The sequence below is a fragment of the Vombatus ursinus genome, unplaced genomic scaffold (genome assembly GCF_900497805.2).
Source record: "Vombatus ursinus unplaced genomic scaffold, bare-nosed wombat genome assembly UNPS02014791.1, whole genome shotgun sequence".
NCBI lineage: Eukaryota > Metazoa > Chordata > Mammalia > Diprotodontia > Vombatidae > Vombatus > Vombatus ursinus.
The window spans coordinates 64046289-64070496 of NW_020954569.1; the positions used below are offsets into that span (position 1 = coordinate 64046289).

At 42.9% G+C, this 24208-nt stretch overlaps 1 protein-coding gene across 3 annotated transcripts in view; it reads right to left on the reverse strand.

Moving 5' to 3' along the window:
- Positions 1–24208, reverse strand: part of ST8SIA5 (ST8 alpha-N-acetyl-neuraminide alpha-2,8-sialyltransferase 5) — a 130156-nt gene that overhangs the window by 44112 nt on the left and 61836 nt on the right. For 2 of the 3 annotated variants that reach the window (XM_027868727.1, XM_027868726.1), the window contains one exon: positions 5818–5910. The exons of the other annotated variant lie outside the window; for it this stretch is intronic. In XM_027868727.1, the coding sequence (XP_027724528.1) occupies positions 5818–5910 (93 nt within the window). The remainder of the gene's footprint in view (positions 1–5817; positions 5911–24208) is intronic. 3 annotated transcript variants of the gene reach the window in all.

Here is a 24208-nt window from a genome sequence, read left to right on the forward strand (position 1 = left end):
GGTCTGGATTCAACCTGCCTTTGACACTCCCTGTCTAAATTTGGGCGAGTCACTGAGTCCCTGGGCCTTGGTTTCTTCCTTTGTGAAGTGAGGGGGTTAAACCAATTGGCCTCTGGAGTCCCTTTAACCACTAAGTCAATGATCCTATAATTAATGACCTTTGAGGTCACTCACAGTTCTAAATGTAGCATCCTATGCACTTCTCTGATAACTTCACAACCGTGTATCGATGACTGATCACAAATCCTCTTACGAGATCAGGTCCCGGGGAGACGAAGGGGGAAGAAAGTCAACGGGCACTAAGCACCAGAAGCATAGAGTAGGAAGACAAGGGACAAAAGTGAAGAAACAAGAGGCGTGGAACATCAAAGTCACGCCATCTCAAACTGGTCCAGGCGCCCAGCATCAAAAAAGGAATCCTTGGAGCCCAGAGCTCTCTGTAGCTGCCCAGCATTCTAAGGACTGGGGACAGACAAGACCGTACGCTTGGAACTTCACACCAAGTTGAAAAGTATCATGGCCCCATTAGACAGCTATCCATGGGCCCATGGCCTGAAAGAAAGTCTGAACCTAAAAGAAAACATCAGATGGGCAAGGGAGAATTTGAACTGAAAATAGCCATAGTATTGTTGTTTCTGAGACGGCGCAGACATTCATGGCCAGTGGGCTTATCTGTAGTTAAAAAGTAAGCCTTAGGGGATCTCTCATGGCTTGGTACTAGTGCCTTAATGATATCACAAAGCTGGTTTCAGCAATTCAGCCAGAGAGACATTTTTGCTATTCTTCCCATCCTCTCCTGCTCCACCCTTGCCCTTCACCTCCCCTCCCCATACTGCTCTTCTCACCTCTCTCCCCGACACCCTCTTTCTGCCTAGCTCACCATTCTGTGAGAGTCAGGAGAGAGGTGCTGTTTCATAGCAAAGTCTTGCATCACCCTCAGCCCAAAGGGGAAATGGTCCCACTTCACACTCAGGCTGCTCTGCTCCACCTGTCAGACACCCACATCACGCCTCCCAGCCCCCTACACACATCTACCCCTCTCACACTCTCCCTCTCTCTCCATTACTACCACCACTTCACCCTACTATGGCAGTCCCACATGCCTTCTCCCCAGAGAAATTATCCAAAAAAAAGAAAAACCCTCCAGACTGGCATATTCCCTGACAGTGAGAAGTCCAAATCTGGCTCTTACTAGGGCCCAGTCCCCACAGCAGTAAGATGTCTGAAGGATGGCCTATTTGAGCACTACTGGGTACAGAGAGGGGTTTTTCCTGGAAAAGATGGGGTTTGCACCAGATTTCACTCCCTGGTAAATTTCAACCCAGTTCACCTTGACCCCAATAATTTCTCTTCATATCACAGTCCAAGGTCAGCATCAGCTCTCACTCAGCACATAGTCCAAGGAATGGCAATGAATATGACCATCTCCCCATGCCATAGGGTAACTCTTTTCCTCCCTGATTCATGGCCCTGATGTGAAAGAGGAGAGGGGCCCTTCAGGAAAGGCCCCTCTCATCCAGATTCTAGAAGACCAAGTATTACGTAGCCAGGTTCAAAAGTTGTGTAATGATCCCTAAACTTAAGTGACCCAGATTCAAATCACCCTTGCAACCATGTGACCATGGACAAAACAATTCATTTTTCTGAACCTCAGTTTCCTCATCTGTAAATGAGGGACAATAACACTTATACTACCTCATAGGTTAGTTGTAAGGAAAGCATTTTGAAAACCTTAAACGACAATCTGAAATGTAAGGCGGGATGGCATTATGCATCAAAGGCTGGCCTTGGAGTCAGGGGGTCCTGCCTTCTGACACATACTGACTTTGTGACTCTGGTAGGAGTGCCCCTGAACAATTCTCTAAGATTATAAATGTAGAGCAGGTGCCAATTTGCATTGGTAGGGAGAATTCCTCACCTGGAGCTCTTTACACTGATGAAATCACAGGTCAAGTCAAAAAGAGAGAGAAAAGAGAGAGAAAGAAAGTCCTTATTAAACCCAGTATCACACAGGAACCAATTGTGCCACGTTTAAGTGAATAACTAAAGCTCTTCTTTTTAAGTGTCAAAAAATTTCTTTTGTCTTAACCATTTTGAAGGGAGTCTCTAAACTGTGTCCTATATTTCTCTGCTTTCTTAAGCAAAAGAACTGAACATAGCATCATAGAAAGAGCTGGAAGGACTCTTAGAAATCGTCTGTCAAGAATTAACCTTTTCTCCATGACTCATCACTCAGAATATCAACTGCATTTTGCTTTAATACAGTGATGCCTTCAGGGCAAAACATCCTGACGTACACAAAATGGCCCCACACTGTGGTGGTTTTTTGAGTACTGTGTCTGCCCTGTTGAGTTTTTCTGTATGTAAGGCTGTCAGCTATCACTTCTCCCTGCCTATGCCAGTCCTTCTGTCCCGTCTTCTAATATATTGTGGCCAAAAGCCAGATCACCAAACATATTAGAATTGTGCCCAAAATAAGAGTAAATAGTTTCTAAATAAGAGTCTGAGGGGGCTCATTTATTAATAAAGTGAATGAGCTTTTGGATCAACTACTTGGCTTATCAGACACCTCTTTTTGGCCTACTTTTGGGTTCTTGGCTGCCTTCCAGTTAAACCAGGTTGACAGACAATTGAACTCCAGACAAAGAGAATAGTGATAATATTCATAATTATTATTATTGTAGTAATAATAATTCAATTTAAAATTTACTGAGCACCTATTATGTTTCCATTAACCACCCTTCCCATACACACACACACACACACACACACACACACACACACACACGTTTTTGAAGTTTTCCAGATGTCAACATTTCCAAGGATGGAAAAATCATGTCAAGTGGCTAAATTATTTCCATGATTCTGACCACTTTTACCCACAGGAAGGAATGTGGTGTCATCGGAGCATATGTAGGCAATGCCTTTTCTTTGGAAAAGAAAAAAGGGTTGCTTTGGGTGCTGCTCTGTTGGAAACGAGGTACTACCTGAAGTTTGGTAGATTACTTATTAATTAGTTAAATGCCCTTAAGTTGCTCTGTGTCCTCTTAAATTCGCCACCCAATCTTTCTCAGAATTAATGTGCACATCTGGATATAGTGATTCTAGAATGTGATTAGAGAGTGTTCATATTTATGGTAAGAATCACATCAAACCTCTTTGTATTCTACCAATGTCTAGCATAGAGCTGGGCATATAGAAAGTTCTCAATAAATCCTTATTGGTCAAATGATTTAGAATGTAAGGTAACTTCAGACTAACAATTCCCCACTCTGGCATTCAAGGCCTTTGACATTCTGGCCCCAACCTACTTTTCCAACCTTATGTCCCTTTATTTCTCTGTACCAACCCTCTATTCCAGCAAGACTGGTGCATCATTTACTGTTCTGAACATGCCCCATATGTTCCCACCTCGGCACTTTCACTTTCATCATTCCTCCTATCTCCACCTAAAATACTCCCCTCCTTTCTTCTCTCTATTTGACTAGCTGAAACCTACTCTCCAAAATCAGCTCAAGTCCCCACCTCCTGCATGAAGCCTTTCCTGCTGGCCTGGACCCATGGCGGTGGAGGAATCATTCCCTCCTCTGGCCTCTCCTAGAAGTTTTATCACTTCATTCATCCAGTCCTTGGCATAGACTATTTTTGCACCATTAGCGCACTTTCTATGACTCTATACCATCTCCATACACCATAGTGTAAGGTGTCTGAGGCCAGGAACCATGTCTTCTATTTCTCTTCCCAGCCTCATGCTTTGTGCAGAATAGGCACTCATTAAATGCTGTTTCTGATTTTGAATAGGAGGAGAAAGACAGCAGAGTGAAAGACAGCAGAGTGACCCACAAGCTAATTCTAAATTACCCCCAATTTGGGCTAAAAACTTTGCATCCTCCTTTCTAACTCTAAGCTCATAGAAAGAGTTTTCTCCCCTCTCTGCTTCTTCTTTTTCACTATCTATTAACTCTTCAATCCTTCACAATTTGGTTTCTTGTCCTATCTCTCTAATGAAAATGTTCTCCCAAAAGGTACCAATGATCTCTTAGCTGCAAACTCCAATGGCTTTTTCTCAATCCTCATCCTATGTGAACTCTCTAAAGCTTTTGATATTGATGACCATCCTTCCCTTCTGCATATGTTTTCTTCCCTTGACTTCTGACATACTTTTCTTTCATAGTAGGAGAACTAGGAGAACCCGTATGATCACTCCTTTTTTAGTCTTTTCTGCTGAGTCATTATCCATTTTCCATCCTTTGTGTATGGATTTCCCCTAAGACTCTGTCCTAGGACCCTTTCTCTTTCTATTCTCTCTCACCCCCTCGGGACTCCCCCCAAATCCAACCCTCCTCTAAATTTTCCTATTTCTGTGGAGGGCACTGCCACCTTTCTATCTATCCAGGTTCATAATCTTGGAGGCATCCTCAACTCTTTCCTCTCCCTCCCCACATCTAATCAGTTACAACCTTCTGTCAATATCTCTTGTATCTATCCCTTTCTCTCCACCTTTGAGGCTACCAGCTTAGCTCCAGCCTTCATTACCGTTCACCTGACCTATTGTAAAAACCTCCTGGTGAATTTCCCTTCTCTCTGCTCCAATCCATCCTCTACAGGGGTGTCAAAATAATCTGCACAGGTTGATCACATCACTCTTCTCGCTCAAAAAATGTCAGCGGCTCCCTGGTGTCCCTAAAATAAAATATAAAGCTCCCCCACTTGGGTCTCAAGGCCTTCTCCAAACTGACTTCAGTTTCTTTTAATCTTTTTTTTAATCTTATTGCACATTCCTCCTCCTCACACATGATCTGTTCTAGCCATAGGGGACCAGCTTTTCCTGAATTGAACATGCCATCTTCCATCTCTGTGCTTTCAGAGCATCAGTCTGTAAGACCTGAAATTCACTCCCTCTTCACCTCTGCCTTCCAGATTTCCTCTCTCCCCTTCAAGACTCAGCTTCAGTACTATTCCCTCCATTTAGCCTATCCCTGATCCCTCCATCTGATAGTGTCCTCTCTTTCCTCAAAAATTACTCAAGCACTTTCTGGTCTCTCCTTTCTTTGCCTTTCTTTGTATCATATTTTTCTGAGAACACGTTATATCTCTCCCAATAGAATGTAAACTCCTTGAGGGCAGGGATGGCTTCTTTTTTTGTTTTGGTTCCCAGGATCTGTCACAGTGCCTTGAACACAGAAGATACTTAATAAATGTTTGTCTTATTGAATGTAGGTACATCACTGAACTGCATTGGTTTCACTGAAAATTACCAGTAAGGGCTGTTAACCACCTACATGGACATGAGCTTAAAGAGGGTATTCAGACATCCCAACTCTCCTTCTGTCTGTCCTAAAGTATGAGGGAGATGTTTCATAAAATCACAGATCTGAAGCTGAAAGGGACCCTAGAGGGACCCATCAATTCCAACCCTCTCATTTTACAGGAGAAGAAACTGAGGCAGGGAGACTCACCGAGGGTCACACAACAGTAAATATCTGAGTCAGGATTTGAACTCAGGTTTTCCTAACTCCAGGTACAATGCCCTGTTAACGCCTCCTTTCTTGCTACAGGGTGTGCCAAAAGTCTTAGTGAAGTTTTAAGCTTTAAATAACAGAAAACTGAACTGAGATTTCTGAGACACCCTGGACTTTATAGGAGTACAAAATATTGAAACTAGGACTTAGGAGTTCTCAAGTCGAATCCTTGAAGACATTTGTGAGGCAACTATGGCCCAGAGAAGGGATTTGCCCAGAGTCATACAGGTTATCAGTGGGCTAAAAGTTCTCCCACCCCACCTGACCAGAGAACTCTTAATAAGAGGACACTTACATGGACAGCACCTTCACCTCCAGAATGTCATGGCGAAGTTCCAGGCATCTGGTAGAGTTATATTCGAAAGGTCCCTCATAAAATTCAAAGTACCTGAGGATGGAGACATGGGGATCTAGTTACAGGTTGAAGTGAGCATTGAAGGGTGAGGAGAGAAGAGAGTAAAGCAGTCACCCGGCATCTGGGAGAAGTGGAGAGGGTGATCTTAAGGGGTTCCTAACTTAAAACATTTGACATTCTCATGCTGGTCATGAAGGCACTGAGGTCAGAATCAAATAAACAGATACAAAAACCTAAAAAGCTGGTCCCCAGGAGTACCCTGCATTCTAAGTTATCAGGGGAAGGATTATTTCAGTTGTCAATTACCTAAGGGCCTCTCCTACAGGGAGCCTCCTTCTCACCTTGTGTTTGTGATCGTTTGACTGAAGCAATGTGTATCAGTGTTCCAATTTGAGGACAGCTTTGGGTCAGTGTCTGAAGGGAAAGGAGGTGGCTAGGAGGCTGGGGACCCATGTGTGTATTCAGGCATCCCTCCTGCTTCCCCATGACCACCAATAACTGGGCATTTACTCATTGCTGAATTGTTACAAAACTATGAACCTGAAGTCTGTCTTCAGTGGCCTCAGTTTTGCCATTCTGCCTTTCACAGTGCTCCCTCTGCCCACCAAAACCCACCTTCAGCCCCTCCCACTGTGCTCTACCCCAACCTCAACCCCTCCCAAGCCCTGCCCTCTGTAGAAGCTCTGATCAACAGCACAGGCACCCCAATAGGAATATAAATCCCAACAAAGCTGGATTTGGCCTCTAAACCTGGGCATTGACTGTTCCTGTGGCTAAGAATGCTCTCTTCTCTCCCCTCTGACCGTGAGAACCCTTTGCATCCCTCTAGGCTGAGCTCGTATGCCACCTCCTGCAAAAGGCCTTTCATGATTTTTGCAGTTGTTAGTTCCCCACCCCCACCCCAACCAATTACTTTGTAATCAACCAATTACTTTGTAATTATTTTTAATGTATTTTTGCTTATTTATCTGTGTACATGCTGTCCTCCCCACTGCACCAAGTAGAATGTAAGTTTTTTGAGGGCAGGCAGTGTTTCTTTTTTTTTTTTAAGGCAATTGGGGTTAAGTGACTTGCCCACGGTCACACAGCTAGTAAGTGTCTTAGGCCAGATTTGAACTCAGGGCCTCCTGACTCCAGGGTTGGTGTTCAATTCACTGCTCCAAATAGCTGCCCCCTGCAGACAGTGTTTCAATTTTGTCTTTGTATCCCAAGTGCCATTACACATAATATGTGCTTATTAAATACCCATTGAATTTAAATTAATCTCTAATTGCTCTAGTGAACATGAAAGCCTCTATTCTCTGGCAAAAAGAATCTCAACCACCCATTAGCAGGTCCATAGGTCGTCATAGGCAGGCCTCTGGATGTCAGAGCAAGAAAGGTGTTCAGATGTGATCTAATACAAACCCCATCTGTAAAATGCATTCCAGTGAGGTTAAGGAGGCTTCCTTCTGCTTCCTCATTCCGCCATTTGTTAGCATTCACTCACCACCTCCTCCAACTGCCTTCTATTCACTTATCTGTGTACATGTTATACCACTTGCCTCCCTTTCCTCCCCTCCTCCAAGTAGAAAGTAAGCTCTTGGAGTGCAGGAATTCTTTTTTTTTCTTACTATACACAGTGCCTAGAACACACTGGGTGCTTAACAAATATTTAATATTTTTTAAAATGTAATTATTTTTAAAATTAATTAATTAAATAAATTAAAATTAATTTATAATTTAAAATTAAATTATTAAAATTTATTAAAATTAATAAATAGTTGTTGAATTAAAAATGATACATGCACAGTTATCCAGCTTGTATCCCAACTAGGAGATGAAACCTAGTCTTCCAACTCCAAGAGCAAACATTTTTCCATGACATCATACTGAAGAAAACAAACATTTCAATATATCTTATTTGTTGATTCACGTATGTAAACCCATGTAAGCACTGAGAGGCAGTGTGGTATAAAAAGAGTGCTGGCCCAAGGGTCAGAAGAGTGCTGGATTTGAATTCTGCCCCTGACACTTAATGTTGTGTGGCTTTGGTTTGGACTATCTGGCCTCTGAGGACTCTTCCAGCAGTAATTCTACGATGCTTGATCATCTTCATGTCATACAGCCTCTCTCTGCCTCACTTTCCTCATCTGTAACATAGGGATTATAATACCCGTGGCATCCACATCATGGGGTTGCTAGGATGGGCAAGTGAGATGATCCTCAGAAGGTACTTTGCCACATGTGCGTGGCAACTATTTATAAATATACATTCTGTGACCAATTAATGCATTTATTGATTTCATTAGTGTATGGCATCCGTGAAAATGAATGTAGCACTGGCAAAGGACTTCCCCAAATCAATCTTCTTCTTCCGTTCTGAGTGATTTTATCAGAGACCTTTGCAAGGCAGAGCTCACTCTACGATTTCCTTATTTCTGTTTGTTTTAGTTGAAACAATAGTAATAATAATAACAGCTAACATTTATATAGCTATGTGCCAGCTATGCTAAGCACTTACCATTATTATCTCATTTGATCTTCTTCTTTTTTTTTTTAAGGGGAGGGCCTAGAATTTTTTTTCCACAGTAAATTCTAGAATTTATTTCATTTTATATTCAATAGGGTGCAAAGGAAGGTTTAGTGCAATTCAAGGGGTAAAAAGACTGCACAAGGTTGAAATCTATGAACCTCATAGGGCTGTGATGAATTCCAGGAAGAAAACGAAACATGAGAGTATGGGAACCAGAGTGCTCATGTGGGTTTTTTTAAATTTACTGCTGAAACAAGATTGATTCATTGTGAAAATTGTTGGACTGGATCAATTGAGGATAAGAGAGTACAAAACAGTTGGGAAGGATCTCCTGTGGAAGGCAAGTCTCCAGGGGTGAGTAGGGTCTCTCTCCTTCATCATAAAGTAAGTGATGATCATCCTCTTGCAGGGAAGGCTGGAAACCGAAGGACCACAGCCAGGGAGCATAGTGGTGGGTTGGGATTCCTCCTGGAGAAAAACTCAGAGACAGGAATAGCAGCAAGTACAAAGATGAGAGTCCACTGGACAGAGAGTCATGGGACCAGCCTTTGTTCCTGGGAGGGGGAGGCCAGGAGAAAAGAAGGATGTGACTGGCCCTGTGAAAGGAATAGAGTGGAATCTATAAATGAGGGAGCACTGGAGAACATTGTAAAAGACTAGAGTGCCAGAGATATATTCCAGGTACACCCCAACCCTGGGCACTCGACCTTTTATTCCATGTTTCAATGATCCGGGACAGGTTTGTGAATAGTGATCCTCTTCTTTCTCGTCACAGGGAAGCAGGAACACAGAGGCATGGGAGTTCACCTTCCTATCCTTCTTCCTCCTCAAGTAGGGGGTATAGATCCCTAGCACCCATTTAGATAGTTGAGTCACATCCACCTCCCAGCACTGTCTGCCCGAGCTGAAGGCCTGCGTAGTAAGGACGGTGTGGAAAGCACAGTTTGCAGGATGCTTGGTCTCCACCCGCCAGCCTTCTCCAACCTTCACACTCTTCAGATCCTCAGAAACAGTCACACAGGGGCTGGGCTGTGGGGTCCATTGTGATGTCCACTCTGAGTCGGCGGAGCATGTCTATGATGCTAGGGATGGGATATTCGCTCAGCTCTGGGAAGACGGCCTTGACCCTTTGGGAGAACACTGACTCGCTCCTTCCCAACAAGGGCTTGACATCCTGGAGCAGCTCCACATTGGGTTGGTGACCTGCTTCCTGCAGCTCTAGCATGGGGTCCTGAAGGGTTTGCATGTGTTGGGATAGTCTGTCCTGGTTTGCTCTTGCTTCACCTTTTCAACACACTGGAATCGTTCCTCCATCAGGAAGTGGTACAGGCTGTTATGTTCTCTTCTCATCATTGTATGCCAGTCAACAGCAGGTTTCTCCTCCTCAGCTTCCTCCAAATGTTCCTTCAACTGACTCTGAATGTGCTGGAGATTCTCCCTGCATTCCTTAGCAGCCTCCTCTACAGGAGAGATCTTGTGAGCCTCGTGCTCTGGGCTTAGGGAACGTCTCACACATAGTGGGGTCTGGTCATCCTCACAAAAGGGTTTGAGGACTTGCTTGTGCCTGGCACACTGGCTCTGCCCTTCAGTACTCTGCAAAAGCAGGGAGCAGAGTTTTGCCCGGGTCAGTCAGCTGTGCTAGAAGCCCGTTGACTGCAGGAATTCTCTGACGTGGGACACTTGCCTGCATTCAGGACGAGAGGAAGTTGCAGCACCAAGTCTCCAGCTCCAGGAGAGACATACTTTGCAAAAGCTGTGCCCACACCCGATGGTGACTGGCTCAGAGAAGTAGCTCCAACAGATGCCACAGGTGATTTCCCTCTGCAATTCCTGCAGCACCTCCATAGCAGCAGCAATTGCTTCTTTTCTGCAGCGACTGAGACAAAGAGACTTCAGCTCCACTCGAGGTAGTGTGTCTGAGGGGCAGGATGCTCTCCTTTTATAGGAGGTAGCCTTACCCTGTTAGGGCCTCCCAGAGAAGGTGTCAAGTCCCCTGGGCCGGAATCCTGCAGTTCAACCTGTTAACTCTTGCTGGTTGCAGCACTCCTGAGGCCCTCAGAATTCACACTTCTGGTTGACTTCTTTGGATGGACGTGTTTCACCAAGCTGAGAGAGCTCCTGTGTCTATAAGGAGGAATGTAGCTGTGTGATCCTGGGGAAGTCATTTCACCCTCTCTGCCTCAGTTTCCTCATTTACAAAATGAACTGGAGAAGGAAGGAGCAAACCATTCCAGTATCTTTGCCAAGAAAACCCCAAATGGGGCCGGAAAGAGTCAGACACGACTGTAACAACTGAACAACAACAACTACAATAAAAGGAAGCCAGGGAGGCCACGAGGCTGAGATGAGAGAGAGCATTCCAAGCATGAGAAGCAGTCAGAGAAAATGCCCAGAGCTGAGTGTCTTGTTTGTGGGAAAGCCTGGGAGGCAGTGTCATTGGATCAAAGAGCATGGTTTGGGTATAAGAACACTGGGGTCATGAAGAGTCAGACACGGCTGAAAAACAACCAAACAACAACAAATCTGGCACAGAGTAGGTTCTTAATAAATGCTGGGAAAGAGAAGGGGACTTAATGAAGAAGCATTTGATCCAGTCAAGATCTCCAAGAATGTCAGAACAGTTCCATTTGTACTGTCCCTCACCCCTCCCCCGGGGGTCAGAGGACTCACAACTTTTTTTTTTCAGCCAAAGACAAGGTTTATTAATGATCCTCCATATTGGCCAGACTCCTAAGGAATCTAAGCATTTGCATCGCTAATGCAAATGGGCCAGATTTTAAGAATCTGAGCCTTATTTGATCTTCTTAACAGCCCTAGGAGGTTGGTACTATTATTATCCCCACTTTACAGATGAGGAAACCGAGACAAACAGAAATTAAGTGACTTGCCCAGGGTCACACAGCTAGTAAACATCTGAGTCCAGATTAGAACTCAGACCCTCCTGACTCCAGGCCCAGTGTTCCATCCACTGACCCACTTACCTTCCCCTAAAAAGTAGAAGAGGAGGGAATGGCAGGACAAGGAGGGACATCTCAGAGAACATGGGAAATGTGGGGAGGGCCAATGCAAATTTTCTTGGCTAAATAGAATTCTGGTGACCATATACATTCACATATATACATATATAATACATGTTCACAAATACACACAAGTATAGCATGTTCATGCACACATAAGAACATGCATAATACATTTGTACACTGCATATGCATGTGTGTAGCATGTGTCCATGTGCATTCTTATGCCTCTGATAATCCACATAGGCGTGCATTATAATCATGTATATGTAGACAGGTATACATACATAATGTGTGCATATAATGTATGCATACATAGACATACATGAATGCCTTAACTCATACACACACATACAGAAAAGAGCAGCAGTTGCTGTGGTCCTGGCTGCCCATGGAGCATGGGGCACAGGAAACCTTCCATTATATAAGTGGGAGGCTGAGCAGCTGAGGGCCATAGAACCAAGTTTCCTCACCCTCCTAAGTCCAGTAACCTGCCCAATAATCAACCAGAGCTGAGGCCATGTCCCATCCTCCATTCCCTCATGCAGCAGGAAGAACCAGCAAAGTGCGGATGGAGGCCCAGATGGTGCCAGAGACTTGGGTCTTAAATAAGCAGCCGGTTGCCCAAGCTCGGAGCTGGCACCAGATTCTGGCACCCAGCCTACATCAGCCAATGTGCAAGCCTGGTGGCTTGACTAATCACGCAGAAAGGGGGTAGAGTTCCAAAAAGAGCACATCCGGCCTTTGTGTGTTCAGCCACTTTCAACAAATCATCCACTTTGAGCATGCTTTCCACTAATTGGGAGCCACCTGCACTCCCTGACAAGGATGGGTCTTCCATGGTTAGGGGTCAGCCAGTCTGTGCCCAGAGTTAAGAAGACAGACTGATGACATGCACCTAAATTCTTTTATTCCAAACCCAGGTTCTACCCATCCAAGTATATAACCTCTGGTATACCAAGCCAATGTGGTGAGGGGGAGAACACTGGCCTGAAGTCAGAAGACCTGTGTTCTAGTCCAGGACAGTCCCTAAGTAGTTAGCCAGCTCTCCATTCTCTAGAACTGCTTTCTGACCAGATTAAGTAACCTCTAGCATTGCTTCTACCTCTAGCACTCATGGTTTCTCTTGGCCTCGGTTTCCTTATTTTTTAACTGGGCTAATGACACCTTTCTTGCCTACCTCATAGGGTGATTATGAGAAACTAATAGGAGATTGGATGTGAAAATGCCTAGAAGAGCCAGATGGCACAGTGGATCGAGCATGGGGCCTGGACTCAGGAAGACCTAGATTCAAATACAGCCTCAGACAAGTCATTTGAGCACTCTCTGCCTCAATTTCTTCAACTATAAAGTGGGAATAATAATTATACCTACTTCCCAGGATTGTGCCAGGAGAAAATGAGATATTTGTAAAGTGCTTAGTACAGTGCCTGACACAGGGTAAGTGCTTAATAAATGCTTGTTCCAAAAATATTTATAACAGCTCTTGGTGGGGTGGCAAAGAATTGGAAAGTGAGGGGATGCCCATCAATTGGGGGAATGGCTGAACAAGTTGTGGTATATGAATGTAATGGAATGCCATTGTTCCATAAGAAATGGTGAGCAGGCAGATTTCAGAAAAACCTGGAAAGACTTGCATGAACTGATACCGAGTGAAGTGAGTAGAACCAGGAGAACATTGTGCACAGTAACAGTCATGTTGTGTGATGACCAACTTTGATAGACTTAGCCCTTCTCAGCAATGCAAGGATCTAAGACATCTCCAAAAGACTCATGATGGAAAATGCTATCCATATCCAGAGAAAGAATTGATAGAATCTGAATGCAGATTGAAGCATACTATTTTCTCTCTTTTTTGTTGTTGTTTTGTTTTTTTCTTTCTCATGGTTTTTCCCTTTTGTTCTGATTCTTCTTTCACAACATGACTGATGTGGAAATACATTTAATGTGACTTACACAAATAGCCTATAATCAGATTGCATGCTATCTTGGGAAGGGCAGGGAAGTGAGAAAAATTTAGAACTCAAAATTTTATAAAAAGTGAATGTTGAAAACTAAAATTTAATTAATTATTTTTTAAAAAATAAATATTTATTCCCTTCCCTCTTTGGGGCACCCTGTATAAGTTGCCAAATAAAGGTAAGGAATCATTTACCATGACCTTTGACCCATGACTGCAAAGCTTATTACTTCCTCTGAGATCTCTACCTTCATTCCTGGGCCCATTCTTTAGCTCTCCTCCCTTGTAATTAGTCCCTTCCTCTCAAGCTCTTGGTAGTAAGTAACTAGAATTCCAGATCTCATGACCGTACTTTCTGACATTTAATGATATTTACTTCAGCCAAAATGAAGTATGGAAATACAACTTACTACAAGGGAAAGAGCGCTTCACTTTGAATCAGGAAGATCCATGTTTAAATCTCCCCTCTGACCTTTACCCTCTATGACTATGGGCAAGGCATGTAGCTTTTGTTTGTAATCAAACAAACCAGGGTTTGTCATCAGCTTCTCCAAAGAACACTTAGAACTTCCAAGCCTTTCCACCTGCCCTGAAGCTAAACTTTCTTTTCTCTGCTCTCTTCCCCTCACTTCCCCCCCCCATTAAAATGAAAGTTGCCTAAAAGCAGGGATTGTCTCTGTTTTTCTATTTGAATCTCTAGAACTTAGTACAATGTTTGGCACACAACTGTTTGTCCTTCATTCTCGAAGACAACCATGACACCAGGGAGGTGATGCCATGACATTCAAGTGAATGTCACTGAAACTACTATTCAATGAGGACTGGTCAATCCACGAATAAGTATTTATTATGTGACTTACTATGTCCAGGCATTTTGCTAAACTTCGGAGATACAGAGAAAAAGCCAAAACAATCCCTGCCCTCAAGAAGCTTACATTCTAAATGGGAAAACAGTATACACATATGATAGGTAGATACATGATAAATACAGAATAGTTGGAGGGTAACCTTTGAAGGGAAGACATTGGCAGCTAAGCCTTCTGCAGAAAGTGGTACTTGAAGTGAGACTAAAGGAATCCAAGGATTCTGAAAAGTAGAAGTGAGTAGGGAGAATATTCCAGACATGGAATGGGGGGCAATCAGGGCAGAGCACAGCTGGAACATTATGCATGAGAAACAGCATGTAGGACAATATGGCTGTACCATAAAGTGTAGGAGGGGAGAAATATATGAGAAAATTGTGAAGACAGGAAGGAACCAAGATATGAAGGCCTTTAAATATCAAACGAATGTGATTTTAATAAAGAGCCATTGGAGTTTATGAAGTGAAGGAATGAAGTGGTAAGACCTGGGCTTTAGGAAAATCTTTACAGCTGAAGTACCAATCTGACAGGGCTGTTTGGAGGCTCAAATGAGATAATATAAATAATGTACCTCACAAACCTGAAAATGATATATAAATGGCAGTTACTGTTATTATAATCATCCTTTGTGCTTAACATTATACTCCAACTAGATTGTTAGCTTCTGGAGTGCAAGGATCATCTCCTTCTATGAACTAGCTATGTGACCTCAAATAAGTCACTTTCCTCTCTCAGCCTCAGTTCCCTCATCTGTAAAATAAAAATAATAATAATCTTCCATTCTCTCTCTTACAGGGTTGTTTGTGAAGATCCAATAAAGTAATAGATGTAATAAAATATAATGAAAAGGATATTATTCATGTATTATTGTATATTATACAGACCACTTTCCTTTAATTATATAGACCACTTAGCACTGGTCTGAACACAGACAGAGCAAAAGTTCCTTTAATACTATTAGAATGGACCTGAATCCCCTCCCCAGGCTAGTGCTGTTCAGTTTCTGAGGATCCTTTCTGCCCTATACTCCTTGCCATATTTCTCACACTAAGAGGACAAGAGCTGCCAATGAAAATCATCATGGGCTTTCTTACAGTAACTGGGCAGGCAGCTTTTAAGGGTTATTGTATATAAAATATAAATGCTATTGACATTAAATAAATCTCATCCCTCCTTGATTCTTCCCAGCTCTATAGACCTAGAGGCAGAATCAAGAGCCTCTGGTCCAAGGATGATTTTTATGTCCCTGTGCTCCATCAATAGACCATCAGGGGCCAAGTCGGGGGAGAGGGAGCAGATATAGGTAAGTCTAATTGTTTCTCTGGCATTCAAAGTCATACAACCTTTTTTTAAAAAAAAATAAACAAATTTATTATATATTTACTTTTAGCATTCACTTTTTTAAATGTTTGAGTTCCAAATTCTCTCTCCTTTCAGCCCCTCCCCACCCTTTAAGAAGGCAAGCAATATGAACTCAATTATATATTTGAAATCATGCAAAAAAGTATTTCCATATTAGCTATATTGGGAAAAAAGCAAGAAAAACAAAGAAAGCAGGGAAAAAAGTATGCTTCGATCTGCACTCAGAGCTCATCAGTTCTTTCTCTGTGTGTGGACAGCATTTTTTATCACTTCACTTTGCATCAGTTCATATAAGTCTTCCCAGGTTTTTCTAAAGCCATAACACAATAAGTACTCCATCACAAATACATACCACAACTTATTCAGTCATCCCCCCAATTAACGGGCATCCCCCCAATTTCCAACTCCAATCCACAAAACAAAGAGCTGCTATAAATATTTTTGTACATATAAGTTCTCTTCTTTTGTCTTTGATTCTTTGATCTCTTTGGGACAGAGACCTAGCCCCATGCAGTCTGACTCTAGACCACATCTCCAATCTTAGGATCAGAGATTTAGATCCAAAAGAGACCTTCATTTCACAGATAAAGAAAGTAAGTCCCGGAGAGTTAAGTGCATGTGAGGCAAGCTTCTCACCTTGGTCTTCCTGACTTTAAGTCCAGCATTCTGCAGGACCCTAATTTTACAGAGGAGGAAACTGAAGCCTAGAGAGGTTAAATAACTTCTTTAATGATGTGCCTGGAAGCAGCATGTTATGGTAGGAAGTCTGAATCAGAAAGACCGAGGTAAAATCCTGCCTCAGACACTTTTCTGGTGACACTGGAAGAGTCACTGAACCTTGACTGAGCAATCTTTGTTCCCAACGATATAGTCAGAAACATAGATGGACCTTGTAGGTCCCTCATTTAACGTATAAGAAAACTAAGAGCCATTGAGTGAAGTGGCTTGAAGATCACACAAGTAACAAGTGGCAAACCAGAAACCAAACCCAGGGCCTCCAATTCCAAATCAAGCATTCTTTCCTCACTACCGCTCTGAACCTCAGTTTTCTCATCTGTAACACAGGGATCGTATTGTAATACCGGCAGTACCTCTTTCACAGAGTTGTTGGAATCAAATGAGATAATACACTGAAAGTGCCCAGTAACCCTCAAAACTCTATCCAAATGCCAGTTATTACTGTCCAAAACCACACAGCTAATGAAGGAACAGAGATGAGATTTGGACTCGGGCTTTTGGACTCTGACATTCTTTCTACTTCTCCATGTTTTTGCTTTTCACCTGGACTTTCTCTAGTCTGCTCCACTCAGGCCAATCTTCTCATGACTCTGAATACACCAAGCCTATTCCCACCTCTGAGCTTTTGATCAAACTTGTCCCCCACCTCCAAACCAATGTCCCCTCCCCCTCCTCTCCATCTTTAATTTGATTTAAATAGTTTACATTGTCACAAAGTACTTTACAAAGATAACCCTGTTCAGTGAGTTTTGGTCTTCCTTTTTGACCTCTCAGACTCGAGAGACCATAGGTGGACACCTGGAGGGTGGAGGGGAGGAGATTTGTTACAGAATTGGAAAGAGGTTTGTCTGTCTCAGCCCCCTTCTGTCGCCCCTTACCCCAGGCTAGCTCACCAACCGATACAGTCATGATGGCCTGGGATGAGGCCATCCTGGGGACAGGGAAGAAAGAAGAGGCCAGGGAGCCAAGGCATTGATTCATGGCAGATCAGGCTGAGAGAGCAAAACAAAACAAAACCAAAAAAAATAGTGGGAAAAACTGCCAACAATCCATGGAAAGGTTGAGGAAGACGTGTTGTGGGACTTAAAGGCTTTGGAGGGAAACACTTTTAATTCACCTGTGATAAGAACATAAACGAAGAACTGGAATTGACCTTAAAAATCATCTAGGCCAATCCCCTTATTTTGCAGATAGAGAAACTGAGGCCCAAGAATTGAAAGGACTTGTCCAAGATCACACAGAATATTTTAACCCAGCTCCTCAGACTCTTATCATTTTTCTTTCTGCCACACAATGCTGTCTTAGAATTTACAGTGTTTTTCTTGTAATCAAACTTTTTTTTTCCTCTACCAGGTTGCTTGCAAGGAGAAGGTTCACTCATCAGGGAGTTTACCCAACATTTTCTGGGAAAGAGCCTGAGCCAAGAGATGCACTAAAGTCTTCCAAAACACAATCAGATACTTTCAAGCCCCTAAGGGCCTTTGACACACTTTTTTCCAACTTATTATCTCATTTGAGTCTCACAACCACCCTCTGAGGTCATGACTATAAGTATTCACCCCTTTTTACTGACGAGGACACTGAAGCTCATAAAATTGAACTGACTTTATAGTCACACAGCTACTAAAGGTACAGAACCATGATCTGAAGCCCTGTCACTACTCAAGACCTTATGTGATCTTGGGCAAGTCATCAAACTTCGGGATCTCAGTTTCCACATCCATAAAATGAGAGGATTGGACTAGATGATCTTGAAGGTCCCTTCTACCTCTAAATCTAAGATCCTACAACCCCTTTGCCTTACACTAACACTGCATTGCTTCTACCAAGTCTTCTGTCTCCTTCCTCATCTCCTTTGGCTCAAGTCTTATTTCCTCTATGAGTCATGCCCCCCACCCACCCAGTCAACACCTCTTTACTCCAGCCCACATACATGTCTCTTCTCTGGTGTTCTATAAAACTTATTTTCTGTACACAAAATCTGGTACTTCATTACATTTGTTTCTTCAGTCTCTCAACAAATGCTAATTGATTGGTTATTATGTACAAGGCACTATGCTGGGAGCTTGGGAGACAAGGAGATGAAGATGACAAAGTCATATTTCAACATTTTCTTTAATAAACCGCTGGGGATTGATGACCCAGGAATCTAAGTCTTTTTCAGAACCTGTTTCTGCCCATTATAATAATGAGTTCCATTTGTTTACTACTAACATCCTTCCTGTTGGACTGTCTTTGATTGGCCAACAGTGGGTGCCAGGCCAAGCCTCACTTGGTCACTGTTTGGGCCCTGATTGGCTCAGAGTGAATATAAATAGCAATTGTTTCTGGTTTTGGCCAGAAACTCTGAAGGTCCTCCCCTCCTAGATTGATTTTTTTTTTGACTAGGTAAAAGAGGCCATTCTCTGCCTCATTTCTCACCTAGCCTTCATCATTGAATGGGCATTGCCTCAGTCAAACTGAGACGTGTTAAAGACCTTAGCTTAAAAAGGCCAAGGCCTCCCACTGCATCCCGGCCCATCTCCCGTCCTCCTGATCTATATCTGGCCACTGGACCCAGATGGCTTTGGAGGAGGAAGTGAGAATGGTGACTTTGCACAGCCCTCCCTCACTCACCTCCAATTCACTTCCACGTCATGGCATCACCTCCCTGATGTCATGGTCCTCTTCAAGAATGAAGGACAAACAACAACAAACTAGACCTACTTCCCTCAAGTCCCGAGGAAGAGACTCCTCTCTGAATCTGAGATTTCACAGAATCATCAAATTTCAGAGCAGAAAAGCCCTTGGAGCCCATCCAGTCCCAGGGTTCTTAACCTTTTATGTGTCATGAATCTTTTTGGCAGTTTGGTGAAGACCATGTACTGTACTCCTATTCAGAATAATGTTTTAAATATATAAAATAAAATACATAGGATTAATAAAGGGAACCAATTATGCTGAAATAAACACATTTTCCCATCCAAGTTCATAGCCCCCCTGAAATCTATCCACAGACCCTCTTCAGGCCTGTAGGCTCAAGGTTAAGAACCTCTGATCTGTTCTAACCCTCTCACTTTGCAAGTGAGGAGAGTGTCCCAGATAGTCACACAGCTAGTAAGACATAGGGCTGAGATTCAAACCCACATCTTCTGTCATTACACAACTTTGCAAACAAGTTCTCAACTCTCCCCACCCCACCACCTTCTATTAATCTTTTTAATGAGTTTACAGGTTCCAATCCTACATACTCCCTGCTGTCAGTATCCCTCCCTGAAGGGATCTCATCATCTTAAGTGTCTCCTATCCAGTAGATCTCTATCACTTCAGCCTTCCTTCTCTAAGCCTTGTTGGACCTTCACTGAGGGTACAACAGGGGCAGACCCATAGTGGTTTTATATAAAGTTAAGGTTAGGTTTCCTAGTTTGTTTTTAATATTCTTCTTGGTGAATGGAAAAGACTGGGCTGTGTGGGTCTGCAGATATAGAACATGATCTAGAAATGCTAGGCCAGAATTCAACTTAGAATTTTGAAAAGGATTAAAAGACAACTAGACCTGGGGTAAGGGGAGGAGGAAGATTCTGGGGTGGTCAGCCTGTATTTTCCAGGCCTGAGTCTGGCCAAATAGCTGCTTCAGTGTCCCCACAGGGCGCCCCTCCCTTTTACAGGAATTCTGATCAGAAGAAGCATAACTGTACTCTACTGATCTTTTCTGTAGCTAGCTCACTTGCTAATGAAGAAGAGACACATGTTTTACACGGACAGGCAGAGTGGGCAGGAGAAGAAAGAGAATCAGAACAAAGACCGCAGCACATCTTTGCCATGGGAAAGCAGGAGAGAGGGTTTAAATTACAGTTAGAGGACATCCCCAACTATGCTTTTTGCTGTTTGAGAACAGATCTGAACACCGCCTGCAACCTCAGCTTTTGCTTGCTCAGGTGTGTGGGCTCCAGAGCTATTGAGAGGAGGGAGCAGAAGAGAAAAGGATACTGATTCCTGCTCTTGTCTCCAGATCCAACCTTTGACATCTGCTTATAGCCCAGGAAAGAGATACCCTATAAAAAAGGGAATGAAGGCGTTGTGAGACTGTGTTTGAGACACCCAAACCTCTGGTTTTCACTCCAGAGATGTAAAGCAACTGGGACAGGGACAGAAGTGTCAGGCACAGAACTCATGTCTATAAAAGGAAGAACGGGGGAGAAAGAAGGAGAAAGAATAATTACTCATCTACTAGCACTTGGTCATTTATTTATATAACACTTTATAATTGTGAAAAACATAGAATCTCAGAGGCCATCTAATTCAGCCTGTATCTAAATAAACATTTCTTTTATGAATAGGTATGGTGGCATGCACCTGCCATCTCTGCTGCTGGAAGAGGTGAAGGCTGGCAGATCGTTTGATTTTAAGGGTTCTGAGCTACATAAAGGCTATAGCTGATAGGATGTCAGCACTGAGTGTGGCCCCAGGGATCAAGGGGTCACATGACTGCCTAAAGAAGGGGAAACCAGCCCAGGCTGGAATAGAAGACCAGGTCAAAGCTTCCATATTGATGAGTATTGGGCTGTGAGTATCGGTTGCACTTCCAGCCTGGGTGACATTGATAGATTGATAGATAAATGGATAGATAGATAGATAGACAGACAGATAGACAGACAGATAGACAGATAGATAGATTTCTCTAGAAGATGCTTTCAAGTGGTCATCCAATCTCCAATGAAAGATTTCCAATAAAAAGGAACTTACAACCTCCCAAAGGAGCCCATTCCTTTTGGGGCAGCTCTAATTATTAGGAATCTTTTTTTTTCTGAATTAAGCTGAAATTTTCTTCTTTGTACATTCCACTCATTCCTCCTAGCTCTGCCCTTCAGGGCCAAGCAGAAGAAGTTGAATCTATCTTTCATGGGACAGCCCATCAAATCACCTCATGGAATCCAAGAATATTAGAGCTGAAAGAGACCCCACCTAGCTTCCTTCAAGACCATTTAGTCCTACCTCTCCCTTTCCATGCCAACCATATACTCCCCTCTTGCAGATAAGGAAACTGAGGTTACACAGGTAGGAAGTGGCAGAGTGGGGTCTTGAACCCTGGTTTCCTGTCTCCCAGTCCCAGGTTCTTTCTATTCCACCTTGATCACCTTGAAGGCGACTAGCATGTTACCCCTCATCATCAATCATTGTCTTCTCCTGGCTATAAACATGACCACTTCCTTCAATGGCATGGCTCTAGTCCTCTCACCATCTAGGTCATCCTCCCTCTGAATGCTCTCCAGCTGGTCAACATCTTTCCAAAGAGCCCAGAATTGAACACAATGTTCCAGATGGCTGACTAGGACAAAGCAGAGTGGAACTATCACCGCTCTCATTCTAGGCCCTTTGCTTCTATTTATGCAGACTGAGATCAGTACAACATTAGATCTGTGACCTTACTGGTGTGAGTACTCCTTCCACCATTAGAGGTTGCTAACCACTAAGATCCTTTCCAGGTGCTCTGATCCACATTTCCTCATCATTCCTCCACTAAGGATCTGCCCAAAGTGCCTGAGATTTTTCTGAGTCTTGTACTATTCTGTGGGTTCCATTGCAATACCAATGCTTCCTTTGGGCTATCCCCTTGATCAGATCACCTCCTTTTCCAATCATATAGTTGCTGGACAACAGCTTTTGTGCCACACCTTGTATAAAAGTCATTATGGGCAGGCAGTGATCCCGCTGTGGGGGGAGGAAGAGGGTTGGCTACTATGTCATACCAAACTTGCAATCCACTAAAATGTCCAGGTCTTTTTCCTATAAGCTGTCATTTAACATCATCTCATATTCTGTACTCATGAAATCAATCTTTTTGAGTATAAGACATTAAATTTATCTGTGATAAAGTTTATCTTTTTTTCTTTTATATATTTTCAAACTTAAATACTAAAACTTAAATATACAATAAGAAAAGAAAGAGAAACATACTGTAAACTTAAATACAAAATAAGTAAAGGAAAAAAAAGCATTGCCATGTGCACAGCAGAACATAAGAGACAATTTAAAATATACAATAAACTTCCATTTCAAGAAAGTTTATATAATAAATATTACTCATTGTGTTCAGAGTGTCCATCTTTTCTTTGCTTCCTTATAAGTTTTCTTTTGTTCTCTGCTGTGCACTTTTTACTTTGTTTTTTTTTTACCCCCCCTTACTTCCCCCTCCTCCAAGAAGGCTACAATTAAGCATGGATATAAATATAAAATACATTATATGCATACATATACACATACACACATACACACATACAAACATACATAGACACACAAAGATGTATATATATATATTCACAAATATACATACACTTACATACACGTACATATACTTAGATAGCTATAATCATACTCACAAAGTTCATCTTACTAGATTTCACTCATTGCTCTAGCCTTTCAAGATCTTTTTGTATCCCAGTTCTGTCATCCAACATGTTAGCTATACCTCCCAACTTCACACATGAAACTCAAATTTGATAAGCATATGCTTCCATCCAAGTCCCATAAAAATGTTTCAGTGTTTTCTCCATAGCAATCCTATAGGGTAAGCTCTAAAGGTATTATTAACCCTTTTTTACAGATGAAGAAACTGAGATTCACAGAGGTTAAGTGACTTACCCACAGTCACACAACTAGTAATTGGCAGAGGTTGATGACTGAGAAGCCAGTGCTCTTTTCATCGCACCATGGACTAAGTTTGCCACTTACTGGTTCTGAATCTCAAGGCCTATAGGGATATGCGGGGTTCTTGTTGGAGATTTCCTTTGGATACATCCCCTGGATCATGAGTGCTCCAGGCTATTTTGTTGTTCATCCTTCATTTTCTAGGAGGACTAATGACCTCATGGATGATATCTTGATTCTCATGTGAACTGGATTTAAATGACGCAGAGATGGGCAAAGGCATCAGCCTTACCTCTCTTCCAGAGTCATAAATCCAGCAGCAAGACAAAAGTCACGACAACTGGGCAATGGCCTGGGATGCAGCGGGTGACCTTGGCATCTTTGATGTCTGACCAAGCTCTAAGCACTCCACAGCGCTGCTTCAGACACCTTCATGGCTCTTTGGAACAAACTGTTTTCATCTAGCCATTCTGCCTGGGAAAGTCTTCACCTGCTTACGGTAGACATCTACCAAACTCACCAACAGGCTTGAGGCCTATCAGTTACCCTTAACCAGGTTAGCCTGTCTGCTGAGAAAATTTTCCTGGGGTGTGGCGGCTACACATGCTATAGCACTTTGGAGCACACATGAGAGTTATAACTGGGTTATAAATGACTCCCCAAAGGGAACCATTCACCAATTAGTGGAGAGGGCTAGCAAGCATTAGCCCTGTCCTCATCACAGAGTGGTTTTATAGCCTCACCAATGCAGTAATAAGAATGCCCAAGAAACCATGCTCCCATTAGCCTATTCCGAGCACCAGGGCATGGTGATAGAAGCCGGCCTGTTCTATGGGCAGTCACACTTCTCAATTCTCATGTCTCATTTCCTTGGTGATTCCACCCAAACTTGACACCTGGCAGAGACACCTCCTGGTGTGGCTGGGGGCTTCCCAGAGCCAATAAGGCAATATTCTTTTAAATTTTTCTCAGCAACCATCCATGTCTTCCCCCCCCCCCATCATTCCAACTGCAGTAGTGTTTCTGTAAGCTCAGAGCTATTTCTAGAATCAGAACAGCTGCAGTCTCAAGATATCACGTTTCCCCATCAAAAGTGTATAGAGAAATCTGAGTTTGAAAATTGTACCCTGACAATTCAAATGGCCTGGTGCTTCTTCTCTGAGAGGCACTGGCTTGAAGCAATGAACTGGGGGGTGAGAAGGAAGGGAAGGAAGGGAAGGGAGGAGTAGAGGAGCCTGGATGAGATCAG